General features: G+C 42.6%; 1 protein-coding gene across 6 annotated transcripts in view; it reads right to left on the reverse strand.

Moving 5' to 3' along the window:
* nek7 (NIMA-related kinase 7) overlaps nt 1–16,797 on the reverse strand; it is a 71,660-nt gene extending 54,863 nt beyond the window's left edge. The window contains exons 1-2 of one of the 6 annotated variants that reach the window (XM_029145562.3): nt 16,515–16,794; nt 196–283 (exon numbers count right to left, since the gene is read on the reverse strand). In XM_029145562.3, coding sequence (XP_029001395.1) covers nt 196–255 — 60 coding nt within the window. In that variant the 5' untranslated portion in view covers nt 256–283; nt 16,515–16,794. Of the gene's footprint in view, nt 1–150; nt 285–16,514 lie in introns of those variants that run through there. The other 5 variants (XM_029145563.3, XM_029145564.3, XM_029145566.3 and 2 more) reach the window with 5 other exon arrangements.
* Between the last annotated feature and the right edge of the window lie 102 nt (nt 16,798–16,899).

Below are 16,899 nucleotides of genomic sequence, written 5' to 3' on the forward strand. Positions count from 1 at the left end.
AATTATTACACTTTCAAAGAAATGACCCAATTGAGTTGTTTTTCCTAATTTAGTAAATATGAAAAGTCAACATGCTAAATAAAAGTCACGTGCCACTGACAGGAAACCATCAGCTGCAATAGTATTGGTTGAAAAATAAATATTGCTGACATTTCCCTCTCGTTAGCAGTTTGTTGTGTTGGTGTGTGGCGGTACCGGAGGTTGAAACACTGGCAAAGCTGCTTGCTGTCCCTGTGGCTGCGTGTCCATATCCATGGCGTCAGGAGCTGGATCCTTTGCACCTCTGCCGAACACAAACAGACAGAACGCACGTTAGCCAAAGCGGAGCCCGACACAAATCGAGCGACAACCGACAAGTCGCGTCATACGGCAGAAATTAAAAAACAAAGCGCCGGCTGCCTGTTGCTGCCAGTGTTGAGTTTCAGCTGAACTGGATCCTACAGCATGCCAGAGGATTTGACACTCTTTTGTGCGTCCCTCTCAGGTTGCACATGGCGGGCGGCGTTACAACAGGCAGCCGCAGTAATCTGAACAAAGCACAGATAATGTCACGGCGTTTCCTTGGCGTCCCTCCAAGACAGCTTTCATGGGAATTACTGGTTTTACCCACGTTTAAGCAGCACCGCTTCATTAGCTGTTTACTGAGGAAATATAGGGCACCCAGAGGTGAGCGTCTCGGGTATGGGTGTACGCCACAGCGCCGCGTGTTCTGGCATGCAGCCTAGAAGCCGGCTAATTGCATGAAATACTTCATCACCAGTTGTTTCGCTCATCACCGCACGTAAAACAAACATTGGCATTATATGAAATGTTAAAAGGGAAAATTTACACGTAACTTGACTCAAAATTCTTAAAAATATAGGCATGTTTTGACTTGTGACAAAGTGAGGCGAGGCGTCTGCACCAACAAACTATAATCTGTACATGTAGATGGAAATAATGTAGAGTGACACGAACAGATATAGGCACGGCACTGTTAAGTACACGTTTGTAGTGTTGAGTATGATTCTGTTGTGTTTCTTTCTGGGGGGTTCATTGGCCTTCATGTGCGCTTTGAAGATGATGAAAATAACTGTTTGCACAACCCAATTTCTCCTGGGAACACAGGCTATATTAGGAAGGAAATTTACATTAAATGCTTGTTTCAAACGTGTTTAAATCAATTCATATATAAAAAGGCTTAAATAATAAGGGCTCTAAAAGCAGCCACCACTGCAAGCAAAAGCAAAAAAAAAAAAAAAACAGAAAACACTGTTAATTGTTCCACCCTAAATGTTTCGCTTTATATTTCGATAAGATCAACAAGCAAAAAGTAATAATATAACTTGTGCCCAGCAATGGCCATGAATCTTGTACAGGCAAACTCTGGTTGGACGTCTAAACATAGCATTCATAGTAATTATCTCCCCAAAAGAAACACAAACACGTTGACCATCGGGTTCAGGAATCTACACAATTCATAAAATTATTATAACATTAAAAACACAAACCTTTTTATCACTGTGTGTCTCATGTGCTGAATGTAGATCTAGTCATCTGTTACATGACTGGCTGGGATCACAATGCCTATTAATATGCAGATCTATGCAAGGCAATTTATTCTATAGCGATGTATATGATTATGATACAGTCTGACTAAAATACTTTGATTCAGTTGTGATGGAAAGATTTAAAAAAATAGACAGGAAAATTATTGCTTATTACTACAACATATTATTTAAATGTTCAGATAGTTAAAGAATATTTTTTAAATAAGGGCCTTTAAGACATAAGTGGGTGTTTGGCCACATTGCTGTTTGTTCGGTGTCTCAGCAGACTTTATGCTTCCAGTCGGCCTTCTCTGCACATCAGCCCTGTGTTCAGCCAGACTGGGACTGGCACTCTTCCTCCTCTCCCCGACCCTAACCCCATCTTGGGTTTCTGATTGTCGATGTGTCAAAATAACCAGGGGGCAACTGAGCTCCCTTTAACGGGATCAATTAAGACTGCCATGTTAGATTAACACACGGCAGGAAATAGCACAATTAACGAAGCTAACTCAATCAAGGGGAGTAAACGGGCAAGGCCACTGCTCTGCATGTGGATGGGGGCACTGTAAGCAAAGAGCAAATAAAAGCAAAGCATTGCGCGGGAAAACTGGAATAACAACACGAAACATGCTTTTTTGTGAAGATTTAGCATTTAGGTTTAGGAATTAGCATCAACAGACAGCAGTGAAGTGGCATTATAATAATACAAATTTAGAATTTAGCAGGTACTGTAACATCTATACACAATCTAGAAATTTGGCACACAGCAGTGTATTAGTACAGCAAGAACAAATTCATCTCCCAGACAGACTGACGGATCATTTTCTGTTTAGGAAAGTGCTCCCTTCCAGGCCACCAACCACTCCGTGTAAACAAACACTGTTTTCTGACTGCGTTCCATCGTCAGCGCGACTGCAGCCCGACGCGCTCACAGCAGGCCCAGTCATACAGACAGTGCAGTGGGTAATTACGTGAGGGAGAGGAGAAAAGAAAAGGCAAGGCGTGGCGGATGATATTAGGGGGAGATGCAGAGAATTTCAGGGAGCATTGTTCTCACACTTTCTGCACACAACAGGTTCACAAGTTTATTTTAATATCTTACTTGATCTCATCTCCTGTCACAGCTCTTTTTTTTCTGTGACACGTGCTTAATTGAGTAATGTAAAGTGAGAACAATTCCATGCACCGTCACCCATTTAGCTCAAACTGTGTCCTGATTATCAGGCTCAACCTGGGCTGGGGAACATGAACATTCCGTCATTGTCATTTTTTTTTTTTTTTTATTATTTTTTTTTTAACACCCATAAACTCATGGGTTCTTGATATCTACTGTACCCAATGTTGAAAACTCACAGTTTGCATACAGCCTTTAAAAGTAAAAATGACTAACTGTCCAACTTGTAAATTCATCATTTCAAAAGTCAACCTTTGGCAGCATGATGGAAAACTAGTGTCCCAACCTTGATAAGAAAGTGCATATATTCAGTCAACTGGGACAAGTAGAGTAGAAAAAAGCCGGGCACCTCAGGGATGGAGTAGGACAGTGCGGGACGGATGAAGAACTGAGAAAAGTGCCAAGGGAGAAAAAGAAAAAAAGCTTGTTAGCCTTAATGTGCTCGTGGCCCAGTGAGAGACGGTGTGGAGCTGTGCGCCACAGAAGTTGGCACTGGCTTTAGCTCCTCTTTAATCCCCATTTCCTCCCCTCTGCATTATTCATTTAAAACAGGAGAAGAGAAAAAACAAAGACAGAGCTGATTATAAAAAAGGTGGATCAAGGCAAACTGGAAGGGGGTCGAGGGGTGAACGTGGAAGTGAAAGGGGAGAGGTCTGAAATTAAGCGGCCCCAAAGAGAAGAGTGCTAAATCAGCTGTGAATGCGAACACAATAAATATGAACACAGACTGATGAGCTGGGGTCTGAGGGAAAAAAAGGGAAAAGAGAAGGATGAGGAAAATGGGGAGAAGAGTGGGGTTGGGGGGATAGTTAAAAAGGAGACAGGAAAAATAAAATGTGACACTATCTGGCCTGGGTGTCGGATGTGAGGGAATCAAAGGCACCTTTGAGAAGCCAGAAGACGGCAGTGAAAGTGCTAGAAGAGTGGTGTCCATGATTACAAGAAGTGGAGAAATCTTTGAGTCTGTGCTCATGAAAGCCCACCCCGGGCCTCGTCTGAAAGCCCTGCTTGACTAACACTGATGATACAGACACAGAAAAAAAGAGGAAGAGAGCCACTAATGATGGAGGGGTCCGGATACTACAGAAGCAGCGCACTCTCCAATTCATTTTAATCACTATGCAAAATCATTAGTCCAAATGTGCAAGCACTCGTGTTAGTTGGACCAAGAGCCGAGAGAGTGGCAGAGAGTGGGAGAGGACCAATTACACCTCAGCATGTGAGCCAGTCTTTGAGGTCTTTGAGTAAGACGGTCCAAGACTTGATGGAATAGAAAATGAAGAGGAAACTTTATTGTCTCTCAATCTAAAAAGGAAAAAACACAACATGAAGATAAAAAGGAGAAACCTTTGAAAGTAGGCTTTGCAAAGCCAGCCAAACACGCTACAGAGTCAATCCATTTAGACTTTCCCCCAATCCTGCTACAAAAGCATAAAGTTAACCAGGGAGCAACTCGGGATGAGAATATAACAGAATCAGAGGACCCAAACAACAACAGTTTCATTATTTAAAGGCAGAACATGGCTGGATTAATGACCACGTCTCTTTCAGGCTCCACAAAGACTCATGTCGCAGTGTCCTGGAAGTGGACTGGACCAATCAGTGCGTCTTTTCAGCCTCTTCCAATTACAGCCTGACTTGAAGTGGATACTGAAGCCAGGACAACGATCTGTATCTGAAGAACACGAGAAAAATCCAACAAGCATATTGTTGTACAACAAAACACAAACAAGCGGCATTTATTAGTAAATTATAAGTTCCAATATAAAGTAAGGAAGAAGAAAATATTTGTTTCCTACACAAATTTCTATTCATAGTCAACATCTGATATATCATCAGCCCCATCAACCATCAGTCCAGCTCAATCCAATGTTTAATGCGTGTGAAAGGAGGCTTGACAAAGTTTACAAAACAAGTATAATGTGTGTTATGTATACATCATACACATATATACATCTGAATTCAAACCCTCACGCTATCCCTCGTCAACACAGCACAGAGAAATGATAAAGGAAATTAAGGCTAGGACATGCGAGGTCCACTGGGACACGATGCCGGTTATCCATAATGCTGCCTGCTAACTATAGTCCTCCTTTACATTTCTCTCCTTCAGAGTTTTATAGGCTAATGATTATTTCACTGCAGAAGTAAATAGCACAGTGCGAAGAGCCTGGGCTACATGTGAGGCCTAAACTGATTTATTTCACAACAATCCAAACAAACCACGCGTCGACCGTGTCTGCATATCATCTAGGTGCAGCTTCAATAAAAATAACATCTGCAGCACAGCACGAGCCTCCATGAACCAGTGATCTCATTAACAACGCTGAACTCTCCTGTGTGCACACCTGCACGTTTGTGCGTCCTCTTCTGTGTCAGTTTACATTATCCATCCTTGGCGACTATAGTAAAAGACGTCCATCGTTGAGGAGAGCTCAAGCACATGCAGGTGTCAGGCCCTCGATCCCTCCCTGCCCCGTCCCCCTTGCTCTTGTCCTCCCCGCATCCTCCCATTCGCGCTGCTCCGTTGCTCCCGTGTGTTGTCGACACGAGCTGGCACGTGGTTAAAAGCCCGGGCCACCTCTCCACTCCATTGTCCTGCGCACTCTACAGCGGCGCTGACAACTCTCTTGTGAGGGGCCTTTTGTTGGCAGCCTGTCACTTCAGCAGGTGCCTCGCCGCAAAAGGCAGGAACCAGCCAGCCAGCCAGCCCACACCGCCTCGTTAGCGCCGAGCACCATTTGATGTGCTCATTTCATCAGCCGCAGACGGCTGCCAAGGAGGATGCTAATAATCACTTGAGAAACAAAAACATTCTACTCAAGCTTGTAAAATATAAACTCCAATTTCAATGATAAAAGAAGAGTGACAGACAGCCATGGTACCAGTTAAAAAAGACCGCTAGCCACACTACCCTTCTCTCTTTATTCTTCAACCCCCGCCTCTCCTTAGGTAAAACCAATTCTTCCTGTCAATCACCGAGAATAAACAAGGTATATTGACAAATTGCTGACTCTGTGAGGAAAGACTAAAACAAAGTGTGCAAAACCAGCGCCACGTTTACAACAGTTATCTGAGTCCTCAGAAACCAGCTTAGTGTTTGAAAGGGAAGAGTAAAAGACCCCCAGGCGTTTGAGAGAGGACCCTGGGGGTTTGAGCTACGCTTGCACACCTTTAGTACATTCACAGCCCTTCAAAATGCCATATCACCATCAGACTGCATGCATAATGCGTGAGCGAAGCCCAACAGCACTTAATTAAGGTTGGCTAATCCAGCTGTAAGTGATGCCATGACTTTTCAGGATGACCAGATTGTGATAATCGTCCTCAAATAACACTAAACTACACTTGCGCTTTCTGGCAATTAATTTCTTGAGGAGAACGTTTAGAGTGTCATATAAATGTAAGTACGCTGTTATAAATACTCTAAAAAAAACAATAAAACCGAAAAGACCCAAAAATCAAGAAACAATTCCTACATTAGGAAAAAGCAGCCTTTTAAGACTTTTGGCATTTTTTAATAAAGAGGGACTAAACCATGTGCTTTTATTATAATTCAGTGTGAGAAGCCGAGGCTGCATGTGTGTTGTGTGGGTCCATGAAGTAGATTGATAGAGAAATTAGCAGTCAACATTAAAAATTGTGATATATTATGTAACCCATTGATAAAGCTGTTCTATAGATTATTGTAGCTAAATATTTTAATTAGTTTTCGAGGTTAATTCATCTTTAGAAATAACTTCTGCCAAAAAGTATAAATCACCTATTTTATAATAAATCTAAGAAGGAAAACATTTACTTATTTAGGCTCGGGTTGCCTCTACCAATGACCTACAGTCAGGTCCATAAATATTGGGATGTCGACACAATTCCAACATTTTTGGCTCTATACACCACAATAGATTTGAAATGAAATGAGCAAGATGCGCTTTGACTGCAATGCCAAACGACCGGGAAAACAACGGAAAACAACTGTGGTGGATGGCCGAAGAATTAGTGAGCCTCAAAAACAGGAAGGCCAGGTTAGAGTTTGCCAAACGACATCTACACCAGTCTTCACAGTTCTGGAACATCCTATGGACAGATGGGACAAAGATTAACTTGTACCAGAGTGATGGGAAGAGAAGAGTATGGAGAAGGAACGGAACTGCTCATGATCCTAAGAATCCACCTCATCAGTGAAGTTTCAGCGACTGGTGATGTCTATGCGTTCCAGACTTTAGGCTGTAATTGACTGCAAAGGATTTACAACCAAGTATTGAAAAGTGAAAGTTTGATTTATGATTTTTATTCTGTCCCATTACTTTTGGTCCCTTAACAAGTGGGAGGCACATACACAAACTGTTGTAATTCCTACACCGTTCACCCGATTTGGATGTAAATACCCTCAAAGCTGACAGTTTGCAGTTGAAGCGCATCTTGTTTGTTTCATTTCAAATCCATTGTGGTGGTGTATAGAGCCAAATATGTTGGAATTATGTCGACGTCCCAATATTTATGGACCTGGCTGTATAATCTACTGTGCCTCACATGCATACATCTATAAAGCTCTTTATGCTTTCAGAAACTACCAAAAACTTGTACATGTACTACAAAGCGAAGTGGTGCCGCCATGCTATTAACATCTGCTCCGCACTTCCAAAAATAATATTACAGACAGGAAAGAAAGAGCTACTCTCATTACTGTAAAGCCTGCTTGTGTGCATTTCCCTATTTCTGTATTCTATATTAAAACACATGAGGGAGACTCGCATAAAACACCACAACAAAAGAGGAAGCCAGCAATGTTATTTGACTATAAGAACTGTCATCTGGATGTTTTAGAAGCTCGCTTCTTTGTTTTAATTTAAATGTCTGAACCACATATTCACAAGTGGATGTGCAAACCTCTGCATGACAAATATCCAAGGCCTTAGGTTGCAATAGTGCCCTGTGGCAACAACTCATGGTCTTTCACAATGCGAAACCGTGTTGCACAGCAAAGCAGAGCATCCAGTGCTCCAGGACCAACAAGGGCTTTGTTTGTTAGCCATGTCACTGACTGACCACCAAATTAGCTTCATCACCTCTGGCACCAGGATATCAGATGTGACATTCTCCACCACAGGGCTGAGGCTCTGTTTGTCTGCACGGCTGCAGGGCTTATAGTAAAAAAATAAACAGAAAATAAAAGGGGGACAAATGAGCAAATTTCACAAAAAAAATTAAATAAGGGAATTTTTGGTTCTAAATGAAGGTTTGTTTTGCAGAGTATTTCAACCGGCAGTCTGGTCCGTCCTCAGAACAGCTGTGCTTTCTAAAGCCCCTCTAAAGCCTCCTGATCATGCTAAGAGGAGTCAACAAAGATCATCTTCCAGGCAGCACCTAGAAGTTGCATTACCCTTCTTTGTCTTCCTGCAAAAAGTCTCTATATAGAAAAGACAAAGCTGCCTGACTTAGTCCACGCAGGACCAACAAATACTGTACAAGAGCTGTAATCTGCTGTGGTAGAAAAGCAAATCTATACTTTGTCTAAATGTGAACGTAGTGTACAGATGGCACCTAATGTGTCAACTGCTGTTTACACAAGACATACAGGTTTTGTGGGTGTGTACAGGGAGACCACAGCTACGAAAACAAACTGCCCTTATTGTGATTCCATTCAAGCATTACTCATTACAAATGTAAGTTGTAGCTGTGACGTTCTTTCCAGGGAAACAACAGCAGTTGTTCACTAATTCTGTTGTTGTTGTTAAAAGATATGCCCTGAGTGTCACCATTATGAAACAACCATTAAAGAAACTGTATATGGATGTAGTCTATTTCCCTTCTACACGATACTAGTCAGTATTTCATTATCCCTTGAATCACAGAATCTCTACGTTTTCCCTGGATATTTTGGAGCAGTTATTCTGAATCAGCATCGAGATTTGTCTGAGAGGAAATGACAAGAGCAAGATGTCCAAATCATTAGTAATGCGAGACGAGCCGTTCCCAGGCATGTCTCGTTACATAGCTGAGTGCTAACATAAAGGCTAAGGGCTTGAGTTGGGGCTTTGCCGTTTCCAATGCGTCTCATCTGGTCAGAGAGGGGATAGAGGACCACAGAGCTTCAGCATCTCAGTCAGGAAAAGACACAAGATTCTAAACTCAAGACAACTGTAGCCTAATGCCACACGCACACACACACACAGACACACACACACAAAACAGATGTAAAACTGAACATGTACTAATAGTGGCTTCATGGGAAAGTGTCTCCTCAAAAATCCAACCGGGGTCTGGCTCCGGTTTGGTTTTAGCCTGCTGCGGTTTCTGTGGTGGGCCCTGCTGGCTGTCGCGCACACACGCTCATGCAATCTTTTAACCAGATCCAGAGGGCTGCTACTCAATCGGAGGTCACGCTGCATTCGAGTGTGTATACACCCATGTTGTTGTCAAGCTGCCAAGAAGGATGACTCCTCGCTACGAAACCGACAATAACGCAACTATCGCAGTCGACTCCAGTAGCACAGTTTATCGCGACTTAGGATCACATCACGTCACGCAGAAATGATGCACTTTGACCACATATGCAAAGCTACACAGCAAAGCCAAATTAAGTGCTCGGGGTGCGTTCTCCTCCAGGTTTTGTTTTGTTGGAATCTGTTGGAATTTGAAAAACAGAAGCTGTGTGATGTTTATTAACCAGGGTAAAGGAAGGCATGCATTGATCGTTTCCAGACATACGGCTCTGTCTTCAAGGGTAGGTGCACCTTTGAGAGAAAACAACTTGGGACTCAAACTAAATGAGAAATAATGCAAATAATATTAAATGAATGAACAACTAAAATAAGCTGGCTTCTCTTTGTTTTCTATAAAATCAGTATCCTAGTTTAAGAGATGTATATTTGGTCTGTTTACCATTCACAGCAGTAGAATGAGAAATTTAGAAATAAGGCTCACTCGTTCCACTCACTCTAAATTGCTCTATTTACCTCAGGCAAGTTCAAGTGTAACACCTCAAAAATGTACATTTAGAAGCAAATTAATATAGCAACATATAAACTATTATGCATGTGAGCACAACACATGCAAACGCAGGCACACAAAAGCACACACAAGAAGTTCAATGTTTATTTTTATTCCTCAGGCGCTCATCCTTCTTTGCATGAGTGCATCACCCACCACACGACAGAGCTTCCCGGTATGTGTATGAGTGTGTGCGTAAGGAACTGACGATCAGAGAATAACGTAAGCCCTTAGGGGTCGCACCTCTCTCCATTCGCGCCCTCCTCCCTTATCCTTCCTCTCTACCCGATGCCTGCAGGGATTTCCCTTTTCAGTTCAGGAGAGATGTCAGACCTGTTCCACCATCCCTCACACAGAGGCTGAACTGGCCCTCTATTCACCAAACATCTGTAAAACTCCACAAATCAGCCTCATAGAGACAGTATTAGGTCTAAATGCAGGATAAAGGGGCTATATCTGATTAGTGTCTTCAATTTAACATAAAACACATACAAAAATTCATCAGTAACTGTTAGACAGTATAAATACAGAGGAATCCCCAGTTAAAAGCTGGACCCTAAAAATAGGTGGACTAATAATAAAACATTGTTCCACAGCACAAATTATAATTTAAACCAATCACAATTGTCTTTAACCAGGTCTCACCAGTCCTCAACCTAATCATGTCTTCTGATCAATCTCACCAACATGCATCATGAACTATTATAGGACTTATATTATCACGTGCATTACTTCCTTTTATATTTAGATCGAAATTCTGATTTAACTTATATTTTCTTTAAACGTTGTGCCATCACAGATTCAACCCAATTAAGGCTGCTTTGTGTGACAGAACTGAAATACTTTAACCAATGCTACACGCATTACTAGACTTTTAATATTAATAGATATCTGCACGTATGTGTACCGTGTTTCAGTACAGTGTTGACAATATTAACTAAATTAAAACAGCAGTTACTGAAATTACAAAAGAAACACTAAAGAAAGCAAGCAAGAGAGACAAAGAGAGAGAGAAACGCTCCACAACAGGGGTTGAAAGCAGCTAAACCAGAGAGGTCTTCCCTGCCTCCTTCACATATTAGAATATTAATATTAATGAGACTTCCTGTTTTCCCCCCCTCTGTTTTTTCCCCTCAGACGATTTGAACATGAAAAACTTAAAAAGCGCAAATTCCAGGAGTTGCGTATCACAGTTTGACCCGGAGCCACACAGCAGACACCAACCATGACAGACTTGCTGTTCAAAGCAAGCAGGAGCCGCTTTCATCAGGGGATCCTGGTGTTTTTTTTCTTACAGTGTGACACCACCAGCCCATGCCATCTGCCTTTTTCTAAAATCACAACTTCCAAGATGTGCTTTCTGCTTATGCGTTGTTTTTAGGTGTGCTTCACAACCAGAGCCCGGCGCCACGCGGGCTTCTGCTGCTATGCTACTCACCCACTGCTGTTTACTGTACATCCCACCGTGTGGCACGACGTTAAATATTCAGTGTTAAACTGTCAAGCCAGCGCTGGTTGGGAAGCCAGCCAGACATTCACAGTACAGTAGCGCTGGATTCTCCTGCTGTTCAATATCAACACAACCAAATCAAATCAATCTTCTGCAGCCAATCGGGTTCAAAAGCCTCTGTGTCCGTCCTCCAGCTGCATGGCCACTTCCTGAAATGCATTAGTAAGTGCCTTAGTGAGCTCTTCCTCCCTTATACATACTTAAAGTATTATCTATCATAAATGAATTTGTGACAATACATTATCACACACGCTGGTTGCGGTTTAAAGACACCTCTGCTGTAGGCTTCAGTACGCCTCTGCTGACTCCTGATGCCTACAGACATCTGTATAATATTTTTATTCAATGTCCCAATACCGCACTGGCAAAGGTCTCTCATCCTTGGCTTGGCAGGACTTCTGACAGAACCAGCCGGCAGCGCCATGAAGGCCTAACCCCTGCTGCTGCAGCTTCCTGCTGCTCCGAGGGAGTCAGGCTGCCTGCCTCCTATTGACAGAGGGCCAGACTGTGCAGGGAGGAGGAGGCTGAGGGCAGGCCCCAGGTAGGGAGGACTCCCACGAGGGAAGAATAGAGGCGAGAATGGGGGGGACATCCTGAGACCTACATAGGTTAGGAGGTAAGGAGAGCCAAGAAGATGAAGACTGAATGGAGGAGAGGAGGGAAATGAAATGAGTTGATAAGTCAAGAGGTGAGGGAAGCGTTGACCACAACCTCAGTGCTCCGGGCCAAACAAAAAGGCCGAGGAGAACCAGGGAAGAATGCGTTGAATAAGGAGAGTGTCCCTGGTACCCACACGAGGCAGCATGAAAATACTTTCACAAAAAGAATTTCACAAAAACTGCCGTCATTTAAGGTATTTAGCAACAACACATTTTGTAAATAAAATGCACAGTAAATTCACAAAGTAGGCATACATTATTTTTTTTAAGTTAGGAAAACCCAGCCAAATATCTTTAACTGACATCTAAAATGATATACTTATGTGCAATTATTTGTGTGAAAATAATCTAAAAAAGCAGTTTGCTCTCAACTCCTGTCTATTATCATTAAAAATACTGCTTTTGCAGTTTAGTGCAGTTGTTATTTTACAGAACTCTGACAGACATACAGTGTGTTACACTAAATCTGACTTTGCAAACCCAACATAAATTTTTAAATGTTTTAATTGCCTCTAATCCATACTTTGCCTTTTACTAGAAAAGGAAAATGAAACAGGAAGCAAAAAGTGCATGAGAGACAGTGAAATGTCCCGGGTACTTCACACTGAAAGGGGGAGGGTAAGAGAGACATTTTGTCAAAACAAGATGCTCTCATACAAATTTGCTTTCTTCTACAGCAAATCCCGTGTGAAACATTAACGCTCATTTGTGGTGAGGTTGGAACAAACGCCGATAGCACAGTCAGCAAGCAACGCACAAAAAAAGCCTCCTCTCTTATTCTGTGCATGAGTGCAAATTCATTCTGCTTTTGTCTCATCTCATGACAAATGCACACTGTCACTGTCACTGATGTGGTGTTTACAGTGGCATCTAGCATCTTGTAATTATTCTGTGAAAGTGAATTTGTCTCCTGGGGGATTTGTATTTTTGCATGTGGATAATCAAAAGAGATGGAGAGGGGACAATTAGGGAGCGATCGCCAATAAATAAAAGAACATTCTGCTCGAGAGCCGCATTTCCAGTACAGTTCACATGGCTTTGTTTAGCTGGCAACAAGCCCCAGCATGCACTTATATACAGGTACAGTTTATATACGGCAGGTACAGACAGATCCATATAGAATATAAGCAGGTTTATCCACAAGGCGCCTAACAAAACGGTTCTCTGGACAAACTAATAAACAGAAAGATACTAAATCAATTACTAAACATTATACAGAGACAAGAAACAATACATTGCTATAAATATATTTTAAAGATCCAGCGGTTCACAATTTCTCTAACTTAAGATAAACACCTAACCATTTTCTATTTAGCTCAACCGGCCCTGTTTTAACCTTTCCGTTGGGTACATAAAATGTTTCTAGTTCTACATCTTTGTTTAATCCTTTTTTTCTGCTTAAAGGCTCTTTAGAGTAAGTGAAAAATGACTTAATGATCTTGCTTTAATAATTCATTAGTCTAATAGAATCCATTACATACATGCGAGTACTATTCTTCCATATGGGGCAGGATTTCCAAGCCAATGTGAGGACCATGAAGATGAGACCCCGTTGCAGGGAAATAAAGCACTGATAATGTGTGGTCATGGCATAAACTGACTCGGGGCCATGGAAAGTATTTTATAAACTTTAAAAGGGGTCCTAGGTCAGTAATTTTTGTGTTTGCACATCTTTGTCTATTTCCCCCCAGAGCAGTATATGGAGCCCAATGAGAGAAGACACGGATGCCACAGTGAAATTGAGAACTTTAATGTGACATGGGTAGCCGCAAGGCATCCTCCAAGGATGTTTGATTGCTTGAAACATCAGTGACCCCTCATAAGATAGAAGAGAGATGGATATGAAAAATATTGACAGGCTGGCTGTTTGAGGGGATTTAAAAAGCAGCTCAGACAGCCTGCTCTCATTGCCAAAGACCTCACTTTAAACTCTAACCAAACTTAATTCTAAATTTTTCTGGGGAAGGCATCTGGATAGAATTTTCTTTCTTTTTATTATCCAGTAATATAACACATAATTGTAAATCCAGAACGCCAAAGCAGCCTACGTCCCAAGCAGTGATCTGCTACCTTCGCTGGCATAATTTCCGTACTGTGCTTGTCCAAGGTCTTTGACTTCATGCAAAAGACAGTGTTTAATGTAGCTCACAAATGGCCTCAGGAAGCATCCTGCTTCAAATATGCTTTGCAAAAGGGAAAAAAGGAGCTAGCATTTTTTTTGTTCTTTCTGAAAACCCAAAGGCAAGATGACTGTTACAGTGGTCAGATGACAAATGTCTCATCTGATCTTTAATCCAGTTGAGGGGCCAGCTCCAGGGCTAAAACAGGAAACTCTCACAGGATCGAGCGATTTGGTAAATTCCACTGTGCTAAATCACCGCCGTGGGTGCAGCCGATTTCTTTACACCAATGAACTGCATTTAGGTCTCTCCCAAACGCCTTAGGAGAAAACCATTAAAACCACACCTACAAAAAATAGGTTTTTCAGCAATATCTGGAAAAACCCCCGTTGCTCATGATGTAAAGAAATCTCCAGTGCTTTTTCTTAATACTAATCTGATTCAAGCGTGATGAAAAGTGAATGGCAACTTTCCATTTTCCACTCCAGCAGTTGTGGCTCAAATCCAGCTTAATAATATCGATAATCGCTGCTTCCGAGACTTTGACTCAAGCAACTCTTCCTACAAGCAAACAATACGACAAGTACAAGGCATTACATTTTGCCAAAGCCTGTCAAATGTAATCCGCTGCTCATCAGCTAAAATTCAAAGTGGTATATACTGGCAAACATCCCCGACCACAGAGACTGATGCAAACATTTGGCAGCAATTTGCTGATCATCCGGTTCATGACACATTCCTTGATAGTCAACTTCACAGAGCCAGCCGGTGTTCATCTCCATCACCTGATGACGCTGGCACACTCAAGCTTGTTGTCTTTGACGAGGATTGAATGTGGCAACAGAGAAGTGAGTAATAATTGGGTCAGCAAGGTATGTCAGTTCCCACTAACGCTCATCTGAATCATCTCTCTGCAGCGTTGCCAAATGTGATAGCATGATGCCTGAAATATTCGCCTGTGATAGGCAGCGACAGAAACATGGCCTGAGAACTGTTTTTAACATGTGTGTGACCCTGGAACAGTCAGGTTAATACCTGTATGGTGAAGCTCAGAGTTTTATTTTTCTCCGTGCGTTTGTTGTGCCTTTTGGTTGTTGTTCAACTTTGTTCTTGCTGCTGTTCCTGCTATTATTATTAAAATCATTATTTGACCAGTTAAAAACATAATTATGACAGACCTCAATTTGCAATTATTATTTTGACTTAAAGAAAAGCAGTCCGGCAAAGGATTAACTTTGTATTTCAAAGCCTCCGTGATTTATTCTCCATTCAAATAAATCACCTCTCTACAACTAGCAGGTCTTCTTCCAAAACAGAAACATGTCTTCCATGCCATAAGTCTTCATGTTTAACAGCGTGAAATAGACAGCTGGAAGCAACACTGGGGCCAAGATTTTTTTTTTTCTACACAGATCAGGAGGTATCAAGACACAGTACACTCTTCTGATTTGAAAGAATGTTGGCAAAGACTTACAGCCAAGAAGAATTTCTTTGATAATATAGACAACACTTTAGAAGAAATGTGTTCTGTGCGGAGTTTACCTACATTGCTTTGTATAATCATTAAACATTCATCTAGACTGTCAACTAACTATTTTAGGCCCAATAACTAACAAGTTAGTTGCTGTTAAAAACAAACACAGAAAATTGATTATTGGATTGACTAAAGTATCAGCTTTTATCCATTTAAGTCTTGTTCACTTCTGAGCAGTGAAAGCATATATACTATTAGTACCTGAAGTATCTGATCTCCACAGGGGGCAACTAATAAACTTGTGGTCTCCTCTTCTGTTTTCAATGACATAACAGCCCACTGACATCATGGCAGCATACCACTCTGTCTATTTATCCATTTGTCAGTGCATCACACGGTACTAATATAAAGTAAAGCAAGCACGCTGGGCTGCTCGCTGTTTGTTGTTAGAAGGAATAGCTTTGCGCGCATATTCACTACCTCTACGGAAGCACGCATATAAACATGCCTGCGCCGCAAAGGCAAACAAACATAAAGCAGCCGGAGAAGTGAAACGTGCGACGCGAATCGAGCCGCTTCTTTAGCAGCATCACTGCATTACGTGCAGGTTTGACTTTGTCGGGCCTTGTGGTTCGTTATTGTAAAGTGTGTGTGGGATTCAACGGTAGCATAGCATCGGTATCAGTATCTTATAAGTAGCTTAGCTTTAGCTGCCCGCGCTCGTTAAAGCTGCTCCTTCGCACACTGTAATCGTCGTATCGCAGTGTCGCTGCTAACTTTAACTGACAGCACTGACTGTGTAATTTATAGCTCGTGAAACTTAGCAATGCCGCATGCTAGCACGGCGTGCTAAGCTAGCTGAGGAACTTCCTAGAAACTTTCCCGGCGCCGTGTCAAGTCCACGTCCGCGCCGCAACTTGGTGACTGTTGCGGGGTTTTTCTCGAACTCCCCCAAACCGAGTGGAAATCGGCGCGCGTGGCAGTTTGCGGCAGTTTAACGAGCCCAGCGCTTGAGTTTGTGAAGCCCCCCCGTGGGCTAACGCCGTGCCAGGACTTACCAGGAAGTGCGACTCCTGTTGCTAAGCTGTTCCTTCGGAGTTTCGCCCGACGCTTATGGCGCTTGTCTTTGTTGTGACTTTCCCTTTTCTCCCCAAGGTCGCGCCGCGGATGCGTCGCCTCGGCGTCCTGCGTGGCACTGCTGTCGGAGCGCGCGGAACTTTTCTCCCTCGGACGGGGCGGCTGTCCCGTGAGGCCACTCGGTGCGTACGTGTGCTCGCAGACGGCGTGTCTCCGCTAGGCCCCCGCGCCGCCACACTGACCCGTGTGCCAGTAATGTAAACAACCCAGCATTCCCGGGGCGCAGGGGAGGGGCGGGTGTCAAAGAGTGGAGGGAAGTTGTCAAATACCGCGAGATTCAACCGGGACGGGGAAGCAAAGCGCCAC

This window comes from Betta splendens, chromosome 4 (assembly GCF_900634795.4).
Source record: "Betta splendens chromosome 4, fBetSpl5.4, whole genome shotgun sequence".
Lineage (NCBI taxonomy): Eukaryota > Metazoa > Chordata > Actinopteri > Anabantiformes > Osphronemidae > Betta > Betta splendens.